We start from the raw sequence: 12,443 nt of genomic DNA on the forward strand, positions 1-12,443 counted from the left end.
CAGCATCTCTCTCTGCAGGCCCTGGTGTGGACAGAACGGGCACACCTTGTGTTGAGGCACAGCTCATGCTCCTGGGTCTGTCTGTGTTGGGTGACTCCACACAAAAGCAGCACTACAGGTGTTTCTGTGAGGCAGGCCATTCCCTCCTCCGGCTGTGGCACAACTGAGTTCTCTGGCCAGCAGAGCGTCACCCTTAAGTGACTCATTCTAACAAAATCTGTGAGACTGACAGCTTGTCCTTTACTTTCCAAAGACCCTGCTGCCTGCAGAGGGAGGTTTCCCTGTGAGCTTCATCACTGGTACCCTGCTTCCTTATGAAGCCTGTGGAGGCAGTATGTTTCCTGCAGTTCCTCTGGGAGATGCTATCTACTCCCAAACCCTCTGGAGATCAGAGGGGCTCAGATGCTTCAGTTTCTGGCCCAGTGCAGAGTTGTAATTATTAACAATAACTACCCCTTACAGAACGATGACTGCAAAAGGCAAATGGACTGCTTTATGTCAAATACTTGGGGAAAAAAATCAGTTTCATTGACTTAACTGTACTAGAAATCACAGTACCATAAACCTGCAAATGCCAAATTCACTCAGCCAGCCACTGTGTTAAAGCTAATCTTCACTCAATGCTTTCCAAAATCCACTGCTGTTTACTTGACAGCTGAAGGGCAGCAAGCATAGGTTTCAAAAGACATTCTTGGGACACTGACTGGATCAAAAATTCATGCATGTATATTCCAGTTCTCCAGACTCAGCAGAGCATCTTTCACAGACAACAGTGACTTCTCCAAATACTGCAAAAGCCCTTATTAAAAACTTGCCAGCTTTCCAATGGCAATTTAGAAACCCAGCTGAATACGACTATTGTGCAACTGGCCTCCCTGCAACTTCATTTATACACTCACATGAGTAACTGACTCAACCAGTCCCAAAATGCATGGCAAATCTCTCTCCAAGCTGGTTCTCAAGCAACAAAAGCCCGTCTCATTTACATCAGTGTTTGCTACAGCTGAATTGTATCTCAGGCCCCCTGAGAAGGACCTGAGGTGAGTTTTAAAAGCTGCTGTAGAAGGACATCAAGCAACTGAAAGAAAATGGAAAAAAGCAACAACAAAGACGGCTCTGTCATTTATGGGTCAAGTGGCTTCAGATTTTGAGGGGGGGGAAAAAAGTTTTTCCATATGACGTCATTAATTACAGCAGGCTTTACTTTATCCAGCGCCAGCAAAACCTGGTAGGAGGCAGCTTGAAAGTACGTTTTGGTATGCGTCTTAGAAGGGTTTTGTTTAAGATTTGACTACATTGCAAACATGAAAATGTGAAGGGAAAAAAAAGAAGAGAAAACTGAAAATACTGTCAGTAATTTTTTGTTCTTTCTGTGCACATCAGGAAAACAGTTACAAGACAGGAGAGGCAGCACCCCTCATAATTCACAGTTTTTCCAGGTGACATGGACAGCAGGTGGAAAACAAAAACATTCTGAGTGTTTTGGGACACTGCTCCTCCTCAGCTTGAGGTCTTCCATGGCAGGGGCCAGCTACTGTACTTTGAACACTCTCAGAGTGGAACCTGGGGAGGAAGTGTGAGGGCTGCTGTCATCCATGGTGAGCCCCAGCTTACCCCCTCGCATCTCTGCCTGCCAATGGCTGCTGTGGGGGGCTTTCCCATGGCACAGCTCCACGGATGATCGACCAGAACCACTTCTCCAACCTCTGCTCACCCCCTGGCAGAAGGGAGGGATGGTTTGTACATAAACTTAAGCATGAAGTTTATGGTCCTGACGTGGGCAAATTGCAAAGGGACCTCATTCCAAAATTTTATCCTCAGAAAGGTCCTGCTTGTTCATGGGGTGGAAGTCCCTTGCTTGTTACTGCAGTATTTTTTCAGGGAGCAGCAAAACATCCGCGCTGACATTCTAAGGAAAGGGCCTTGCCCTTCTCAGCACTCCTCAGGAGCGCAGAGAAATATTAATCCTGTCTTCAGATGGCCATTTGTCTGCATTGAGCAAATGGGTCAACACATGGCATGGCTCAGAGTACAAAAGAGCCAGAGAGCTGCCCAGGCTAAAGGAGACTTTGGGAGAGCACCTGCTCCAGCCTCCTGTACAAAGCAGGGCCAACTCTGAAACTGGACCAGGTTTTCTGGACTTTGCTGAATCAGCTCGTCCACTTCTTGAAGTCAGTCCCTGAAAACCTCCACACTTTTTCCCTGCCCACGCATAAGTAACTTTCTGTGCGTTCAGTCCTAGGCCAGAGCTTCCATAATACATCAGGATGCCCTCGGCCTCATGGAGCAGGGCCCCACCTTCAAGAAGCCAGGCCTGGTTCAAGTGCCACAGAACAGCCCTGTACCCCACTGTGTTGAGGAGTATGCTCAGTGCAGGCAGCTGGGTGTGAGAGCTGCCGTGTCAGCTGCAGACTGAGCTCTAGGCGGCGGGACCCGGATTCAAGAGGCCGTGCAGTGGTGCGGCCCCTTTGCACAAGTGTGACTGCTGAGTGACTCCTGGATGGTCAGACAGGAAAGTTTCCTTAACAGCTGGAAATCTGATTTCAGGCAACTACTGATGGGTAAAACTCCTGATTCCGCCATCACTGCTCACTCTTCATTTCTTTGGAAAGGTGGACATAAAAGCAGGACACTGATAGAAATAAATCAGACTTCATAGTAACTGAGCGTGTGGAGGATGAGGAGAGGACACAATGTGTTTTCCTCAGCCTATTTCTGTTTAGTAGCTGTGCAGACTGCAGTGGTGTCAAGATTATTAGATGGATTATCGGTGCCACTCAGTGCTTTAACTCAGCATTTGGATGGAGCTCCATACTGTAGCCCCTGGTGAAGCCCTCCTTCCTACCGCCAGGAGACTGGGGTGCGGTGCAAGGGTATGAAGGATGCATCTGTGCCACATGAGAGCATGAAACCTTCATGTTGCTGGAGCAGGTGGCACCTCCTGGTGATGAGGATGGCTGTTTTCCTCCTCTACTACTGTAACTGTTCATCTCAACACCACAGCAGCAGGTATGGAGGGGTGCTATGGGTTTGCTGTCACACCACTGCTACCTCAGGTAATGACAGTGCTGTTTTCCATCCTTGGGGATGGGGCATTACTGGTAAAGAATTTGATTAGGGAAACCCTTGAGACAACCCTAGTGTTCTCTTTGCCTCCCTTTTCCTTAAGGTTCCTTGAGATTCAACCAAAAGCATATTACCATCATAGAATAGTTTGGATTGGAAGGTACCTTAAAGATAATTCTAGTTCCAACCCCCAAAGGGCATCCAAGAAAGTATTTTGGAGAGCAGGATATGAAGGAGCAGCCAGATCCCACCAAAATGGAAGACAGAAGGCAGCTTAACCACACCTCTGCCTGACACAGGTTTATGCACCATCCTGAGCTACATCTCCTAATTACAGCCCTGAGTGGATCTTATCACGGTGGTAAGACCGCAAAGCGCTGCAGTGTCATCATCCCTATAAACAAATGGGGACCCTGAGGCATATCCAACTACTTTCATTTGCCTGGTGTCACCCAGAAGAGTCATGGGAAGCAGAATTTCAGCTCCCAGCCAGGACTTTTTCCCCTTTCCTGGAGCAACATGAGTGACTTAAGGAAAAAAAATCTTGCTAAGTTCACACTGCACATCTGACCCTACTTGGCAGATTCTCTTCTGTCTGACACAGTCAATTCCTTATCTATGTGTCTTTCAAATAGAGACAAGGAGAAAATTAAAGAGGCATAAAACCACAAAATTGACTGACACACACATAAATAAATAGCTGTTAGTGTTTTGGGTTGCTATATAATCTCACTGCTCACATTGCCTTTCCCTGTGGAAATAATGTTATCTGTAAAATACATTAACAAACTGAGATAGCTTGGAAGAAAAGGCCATGGATCAAGGAGACTCTAGCTACTCAGCTAACAGTTCTGCAATAACACTTTCGTGAAGCGCAAAAGGCATATAATTTGGAGGGGAAAAAAAAAAAAAAAGAGTATCCTCTTTCCTCCACTCTTTCCCTCCCACACATATGATCTACATTCCTGGGAAATTCAATGGAGTCAGGGAGGACTCCTGAACTGCTGTGGTGTTGCTAAAAGCATAATCCAGAACACAAAAGCACAACCTTTGTGCTGTGAAAGATAACAGCAAATATATAAAATGGTACAAACCCCTGACTATGCAAAGACATGTTATGGGAAATTCTCCAACAAAGATCATCTGTCTGATTTCTACTATTTCCCAGGTTGAAAGTGCTCCTCTTTAGAAAGACTTTGAGTCTCTGCTAAGATAGATCTGAGTGCAAAGAGAAAGATGACTTAACCTCCAGTAAAGGCAAACCACTAACGGGGGTGCTGCTGTAGGAAAGGCAGGCTTGCAGAGCACCTTTAGACATCAAAAGCATTTAACACCATTGGATCAGGGGTTGGACTTGATGATCTTGGAGGTCTTTTCCAACCCAATCTATTCTATGATTCTATGATTCTATGATTTCAACACCTGCCTTCCACGGAAGCACCCTTACGACTGGCCTGGTTAGCCTGCTCTATGGAGACAGGGATTGCTGGCACCTATGTCCTCCTCTGCACACTCATGGAATTTCTCCTTTTATATCAAGCTGTAAACTCACCCGGTCGCTGCTTATATAAATCCCGCAGAGTAAGTGAAGCAATGACAACATTCAACCACGCAATCTGGTTCAGCTGAGTATTTAAGACCCTACCACGCTGCAATTCATGCGCTGCCTGGCCTGCTGATCAGCTCCACGATGGGACACAAGGTGGAGCCATGGCAAACAAAGCCTCTCTGTACGCAGACACTCATTTACCCAGGCAGACTGACTGCAGTGACCTTAAAGAGCAGCTCCAAAATTGCTGAGGTCTCCAGTTACATGGCGTTTCCCCTCCCATACAATGCGTTAAGTTACACCGGCCCTTATCGGCTTAATGAGGATAATCCTGTCCCCGTCTTTTGAGCTCAGGGCCAACGTCTTACCTGATTACTGTGGGTGTGATTTCAGCACAGAAGAACACGCTGAGGCTTCCAACAGCATGCGAAGAAAACATACCCACGATGGAAAATGCAACAGAGAATTTGTCTTTGACGCTGTCACTCATACCTGACAAGACAAGTGTGTTCATAAAAAGTAAGAATGAGGCCAAACTTCCAAGGAAAAAAAACCAAGAGGTTTATGGTTTATGTTACTCATTCTCCCTAGACAAGAATATGAGTTATTTTGTAATACTAATTTAAAACTGGTTTTTACAGCACCCATTCCCCAAGCACCTGAGACATGAACATACATGAAAAAAATCATAATGTCATGCCAAAAATGGCAGCAGTCTCCAAGTTTTTTATGCTCGGCCACCACAAAAAAGGTAAAACCCAAAAACCCCACATCTTTGGGCAGTCTTTTAGGCACCAGCTGCTTCCCTCCCATTGCAGGGCAAGAGGCTAAAGAAATAAAAGTGCTCCCATCTCTGCACTAAGCCCCTGCACTTGATCAGTCTGCAAACTCTGTCGTAACTCCCAGCTTGACAGCCTTTGCCCAGCAACTCTGGGTGAGAACAGCTGATGCCAAGGACAGTAAAGCACTCCCTTAAGTCAAGGCTGTTTGCTCAGTCATTTCATGGCTGGATGGCAGCAAGGCTTCCAGGATGAACAGTGTCTATCAAGCACAGGGAGAAACCCCAGTAAATCTAAACAAGGCTAAAGGAAACTGTCTTCTGGTCATGACGATACTACATCTCACCCTTGATCCCTGCTCACCACCTTCTGTGGGCAGGGGCAGGATATCTGATCCAGAGTTGTACAAGCTCAAGTAGTCTGTCCTGACCAGAGAGGAGGTCACGTCACTTGCAGAGACTATTGCACCATACAAGGTCAACACATCGTGTCTGACAAGAGTTCTGGGGAAAGGACTGGAGCTTTGCAGCCAACACTCCCCCACCTTTCTATAGCCAAATCCCAAGACCTGCCTGAAGAAAGAACTGTTCATCAACATGTAATCCCAAGCAGGTGCAGTCTCTGTGTCGGATCCAATGAAAATTAACAGCTGGTTTTGCTCTTGCTGAATGTATCAGCTGTCAGGAGAGCAAAAGGTGTTTGGGAGCTCTTCGGTTACATCTTCCAAAACATGTTCCAGCCTGCTCAGGGCTAAGCCCTTTCTTGAGTGCACCCCAAGTTTGGGGAAGAGAGCACATACTGCCAGCAGATAAGGATGTGAGCACAGCGCCTGTGCAAAATATGGGCCTCTGAGGCTCCCTGTCCACTCTTGCAAGGCAGGTGAGGCTACACCACTTACCCCTCAGGGAGTCATAATTGCTCAGCAGAACAGACCTTGGAAAAGCTGGGCAAGGACAGGTCCATCAAATCTAATACAGAAGGGTAAATTTCGTTCCCCTGTAGCCTGTCATTGCATTGCCATTACAGTACTTCAGCCTGGGATAAGGTATCTGGGAGAGTATTTTTTAAGGTGTTTAAGTGCCCTTATCAGAAGTGACTTTGTCATCTCAGATCTTTCTGGAAAAAAAAGAACTGAGATTCCTGAACTGGGAATGTTGCTTCTCAGGAGATTTTCTGAGAAAGCCTTACCGTGTATCTGAAAATAAACCTTGGGGGACCTCTGCAGCCTGTCTTGACATACAGAGACAAGACAGACTATGTGGAGGGGATACTACACCAAGAGACTGCACATAAATGAGCGGACCTGCCTATGAGTGGGGTCTCAAGGCACTGTGTAGAAGTGGGCTTTCCCCCTGCGCCCCTCTGTGGCAGCAGCTCTGCTCTGGGTGCTTTGGCTCAGGCCTTTTGGATCTACCTGCTCCTGAGGGAGTGTTTTCAACATAATGCAGATTTGTCAGTAAACTATACCTGAGTCTGGAAGTTGACTGTATTTTCCGATCACTGGATCCAAGACCACGGAAGTCAGAGGAAGATAAAAATAAGAGAGAAAAGGAGAAAAAACAAGAACGTAATGGTTTTACATATTTATTTATCCAAAGGAAAAGAAAAAAAAAAAAAGGTAAATCCCACATGCCACCCTAGCCCCCCACACAATTCTTTCCCATGCCACAGCTGGCACATCTTTTCCCTGGCCACCAGATAGGACATGCTGTTTCCAGGCACATTTCAACCGGAGGACAGCATGCTAATGAGACAGTGATAACAAACCAGCAGTAAAGCATATTTAAGAGCCCCAGAATTACAACTGGCGTTAACACAAAGGCCTCTTTGTGTTCTCCCCCTGTTAATGAAGGGGGAGAAGAAAAAAAATGCCCTCCTGCTGCAGCCCCGAAGGAATGGCCAACAGAAACTCTAGAGATTAAAAAGTCTGAGCATCAGCACTGTCAGACTGGTGGGAGACCCTATTCTTCACCAAAACCCTGAGCTGATGGTCCATGTGTCACCTTAGATACCAAGTGCCACGTGTCCTAACCACACAGGAGCACACAGCAGTGCTGGGCAGCAAGGGGAAGGGCAGCAGCACAAGCTGGCCATAGCTCTGCTGCTCATCTCCCTCCAGCCTTCTGTGACTTCCCAGGTGACACCCCAGAGTTCAGAGGAAGTGCCAAGCATGCCAAGCCCCAAGGTCTGCTGCAGGTTTGTGGCTGGTGAAGAATATCCCTCTCTCTCACTGTTCTCAAATTCTGATTTCATTTGCCAGTTACACCCAAATTACGCTAAGCTAAAACACGCAGGATTGCTGTGACAGATTTCATAATCAGAAGGGTCACTGCTTCTCTCCAAACACTGTCTAGCTCTTCTGAGGAAGAAGGGGGGTATGATCTAGAGTGGGGGGACTCGAGCTGCTCTGAAGTTCAAGGCTGCCTTTCCTTCCTCTTCTCACAAATAAGGGGGTGAGGGTAGAGTGGTGAAGGCTGATGGGTGCACCGTGCTGAGAGTGCCAACGTAGCACAACACACCTAGAGCCCATGCCTGCTCTTAGTTTTAGCAACCTGGTTCACAAAACCACCTAAACCCATTCTGGAAAAGGTGGTAATAATTCCTACAGGGTGTTCCTCTCCACCTCCCTCACTGATTTTTTTGTTGATTTTCATGGCTCTAGAGCAGATTAACGGCTCTGACATACTTTCTCTCAACTAAACAACTGCATGATTATTACCTCAATAGCCTCAAACAAACATCTGACATCCTTAAAAAAAAAAATTAAAACGGGATGAATTCAGTGTAGAGAGACCCTGATGGACACAACCAGAAGAACGTGGAGTTTCGTGAGGTTGCACACATGCACAGTGTGAACCTGTGTGTGAGCAGTCACAGTCCATCAACAGACTGGTGATGAGGTGGGGACAGGGGACTTCTCCCACTCTCAGCTGGGTTTGCTGGACATGGTAAATATCTGCTCAATGGGAGTGTAAATATCTGTGCCAAGCTGGGAGCAAACACACGTGATGTTGGAGTTTCATCCACGTCATGAAAGAGGTACCCTGTTTCCCTCCTACACTCCCACAAATAGCGTGTTTGCTAAAGGTTAACTTAGTAAATGCCTTCAGGAAACACAGTCTGTAAATATGGACAATTCTTGTTGGCTTGGAGCTGCCTTCAGTACGCGGGAATGTGAAAACTTTCCATCCTCAATGCAAAAAGCTCTAATTAAAGCCCTCAATTATTTCTAAACTTAGAAATGAAAAACAGCAATAACCAGTGTGCTGGTGTTTGTCTCATAACTAGTTTGTCCAAAGCATGTCTCAACCCTCTTCCCCTTTCCTTGGGGTGGTGTTTCATGGGACAGGGATCTAATGTTTGACAGCTGTGAGAGTGACAAAGTACCTTCCCTCTGCATCTCTCTGATTCATCACGTTCAACTTTCTCAACCAACAAAAAATGAAGACAATAAAATAAAATAAAAAAGGAAAGGGAGTATTTTTATAGTAGTTTTAATAGCTGAAGCAGCTCAAAAGGGTCAGATAAAGGTTACTGCCTGGAAAGGAAGAGGTGAAATACTCTTGGTTTTGGCAGGAACAATCCATCTGAAAAGCTGTGTCACCTCCCAAAATTATGTGTATACATTCAGATGGACTATACATACACACTGTGTTCAAATAAGGGTCTTTCAGCTGCATAATTTCCATACTACCTGTATATTACTTACTCATAGAAAGATGTTCAGAATAGGCAGAGGACATATACCTACTGCTCTAACTTCTGCTTGGTTTAGCAGCCATTTAAGATGCAGACTCAATTGGGGAAGTTTTCCCTTCCCAATCCCTGCCCAGCACTTTCCCTGGAGGCTATTTCACTAAGATAAAATAAAAAACACTTTTTATTTCCTCGTTTGCTTTTAAGTGAGAACCCTAATGCAGCATCAATGCCCAGTGAGCTTCACCAGGGGAATCAATCATCCAGAACGCAATGCCTTTTGTTCATGAGCCTAAGACAACAGGTGTTTGGGGAAACCTTCAAATACATTCACCTTCTTAAACTATGCAGATGGTAGGACAAATCTAGGAAAGGCAAAGGAAATGCTAATATTTCCTGGTCCCTTATTTGCATGTCAAACTTGTGTGGTCCTGGAAAGCTCTCATCTCCAACTTACAGTTGAGAAGACCCAGCTGCAGAAGTGATGCCAGAGCTGTAAGTATCATGAAAAGCAGGAGTCCTCCTCTCCTTCCCAGAAACCCGACCACTGGGCACATGGCCAGGCAGGATGCCAGCGCAATCCCAGCCATGGTGTAGTAGTCTGCATAGAAGTTGTGGGTAATCGCCATCTTCGCTTCATGCCCCATCATGCTTTTTGCAAAACAGTGGTGTATGCCATACCCAGTCAGCCTAAGGAAAATAGGATAGGGCAAAAGGAGATCATTGCTGACAAGGCAGACGTGCACTGCAACATAATTTTGTGTAGGAACACATTAATGCAGAAAAAATTTCTTCTGCTGCAGGAATAAAATACCTCGTGCAAAAAAAACCACAAAAACTTACCTCAGACTTCTAGGTGCTACTATAAAGATAAGTAGTGACCAAAAGAAAAACCTCTATTCAACCAAACTCTTGCTGGCTTTATTCATACAGCTGCTGCTCACAGTAGGATCGGGGTACAAGCAACTTTACAAGGATTCCTAGTGCGTGATTGGTTTTCCTGTTGTATTTGAGAACTCCTGCACCCCGAGAAGGACATCTCTCTGTTCCCAGTGCATCTGCTGACAACCACATTGCTGTGATGAAGCAGCCTGCGTGCTTGGACAGCAAAGCACGGTGCAATACAGATGTGTCTTCCAGGAAGACCCACCTGCCTGTGGCATTTGGTCATACTAAACACAAACATTACATCCTACTTCCCAAGCTAGCCTGTTAAAAGTGAAAATCCCTGAGAAAGGACTATTTGAAGTCCCATGCGCTGCAATGATTATCACAATTCTGAAACAATAAGCTCTAATCCAATCTACACATTTACATCACCCTTCATAGCAAAGTGTCTCCTCTTTTAAGAGGAAAGTTTCTTCGTGATGCCAGTGATCAAAATCTTCACACCTCATTTCACTCCTCTCTCTTTCTCCTGTCCTACCTTGCCTCTCCAAAAAAAAAAAAAAAAAAAAAAAAAAAAAAAAAAAAAAAGGAAGAGCAGGGGGCTGGAGGTACACAGATGAGAAGCCCCAGCATCACCGTTGATGTGGTGCAAAATTGCATCAGAGGTGTTATGGGAAAGGTCAGTGCTCTCAACTGCACCCATCATGGCTCAAATACCTCTGCCAGGAAGAGCCTCTTGTCCCTGGCACTCAGACAAGACAAACTTCATGTCATAAATTAATTGTGCCTGACAGAGTGGCAGGCACAGATCCAGGTCTCCAAAAAAAATGAATGGTAGGTAGATTACACTAATACACTTCTCCTGAAGGCCAGGAATTTGAAGCTCTGTCAGCGTAAACTGGGTAACAAAATAGGGATAGAAACACTTGGGGGAACTGGCAGTGCATGATAGCCCAGGGCCCGAGGAATTTCTCTTGCAAACTTCTGAATCAATGCTTTAGTACAAAATCCCACCCTGAATACCAAACACTTTCACCCTGGTAAAAACCTAGTACAAGTGCTTGCTCTTACACAAAAATGACATTTTGCTTTGGATAGCTACATTATAACTGAATTCTCCCATAAGAGCAATATTAATCAGCCAAACAACAGTAATAAAAGGGCAGAGCTAACCAGCATTTCTTCTGTTCTATTCTATGCATGCCAACACAGTTGCAGAAGTTGTTATTTAGGCCATGACCTATAAACTAAATTACTGTATTGTTTGGACTTTGCTTTCCAGCCTGCTTCCCCAAGAATTACTCTATTCTCTTAACTTGGAGAGCAGCTCAGAATTGTTACTTTTAAAACTAAGTATCTTCCTTGATTTTTTATTATTATCTGCAAAAGTCTCTTTCTCCACGTACTAAAATTCAGCACAGCCCCATCTAACAGGAATAACAGAATTAAAATTAAAATTTTTTTCCCACCCCCTAAAAACAAACATGAAATCTATTTCCTCAGACATAGATCTGCTTCATGCTCTGCTTGGATGGCAAACAGCCTCTGCATGCTAATGTCAGAAGTTATTTTCTGGGCTGCCTAGTTCCGGTTTAGAGCATTTCCAAATATGCAAAATTAATGAGGGTGAGGGAGAAGGGGAGAATTCCCCATGTAAACATTTTTCACAGACATAGTTAACTCTGGCTATTAAATGTACCAGTTGAGCCGAAGATGAAAACACTGTTTCAGAGCAGAGGGAATCACTCATTAGTGAGTGGAAGAGGACACAAAACTCGTTAAGACTAGAGCTGGTTCTGCAACCAATAGTACTGGAGACTGACCCCTGAAGTCTTGGTGCTTCTGGGTGCCTTTTGTCCCCTCTGGGTTATGACTGATCCATAAGCCTGTTAACAGAAGCGAGGGCTGCAGAGTAGTGCCCTGATGTGATGAAGAAAAATGCACAAGAGAGCTATATGCTTCTAAACCTGGGGGATTTCCACTCTTCTCTGTTCCCACCTCCCATTTAAAAAAAAAGAACAAACAAAAACCAAACAATGAAAGAAATTCAAATGGTCATTTTATGAGATAGAAAAATTAGAAAATCCACTGCTGGTGCCCTCCCAGAATTTGCAAGCCCATCTATCTCCTCTTTACAAGGAGGGCAGTTCTGGATAGGAAGTCTCGGAGCCTGTAACCTGCAAAACCCTCAGGCTCATGCTTGGTTTTGCCCTCATAAGCATGTCTAAACTGAAGCCTTAGGACGAAAGTACCACACTGTGCAGTCTCCTACAGAACACTCTCCCTTGTGTCTCCCATACACTATTTGGGAGTGCTGAAGCACTTTGCAATCTGCCTTTGAAGACCTATCAAGGACAGCTGTTATACAAGGGAGGCGGCTTGTGTGTTTTAGCAAGCAACGTCTTCCTCTGCAACACAGCCCTATCAGATGTAAACTACTTGAACCTGTACTCCTGTGGCATTAA

At 45.2% G+C, this 12,443-nt stretch overlaps 1 protein-coding gene across 2 annotated transcripts in view; it reads right to left on the reverse strand.

The window, feature by feature from the left end:
• The window catches only part of SLC22A23 (solute carrier family 22 member 23), a 109,770-nt gene that overhangs the window by 5,130 nt on the left and 92,197 nt on the right, over positions 1-12,443 (reverse strand). For both annotated transcript variants that reach the window (XM_050306325.1, XM_050306316.1), the window contains 3 exons: positions 9,548-9,780; positions 6,862-6,894; positions 4,984-5,107 (listed from right to left, as the gene is read on the reverse strand). In XM_050306325.1, the coding sequence (XP_050162282.1) occupies positions 4,984-5,107; positions 6,862-6,894; positions 9,548-9,780 (390 nt within the window). The remainder of the gene's footprint in view (positions 1-4,983; positions 5,108-6,861; positions 6,895-9,547; positions 9,781-12,443) is intronic.

Source organism: Myiozetetes cayanensis, unplaced genomic scaffold, assembly GCF_022539395.1.
Source record: "Myiozetetes cayanensis isolate MyiCay16 unplaced genomic scaffold, myiCay2020 scf1, whole genome shotgun sequence".
In the NCBI taxonomy this organism is placed as follows: domain Eukaryota; kingdom Metazoa; phylum Chordata; class Aves; order Passeriformes; family Tyrannidae; genus Myiozetetes; species Myiozetetes cayanensis.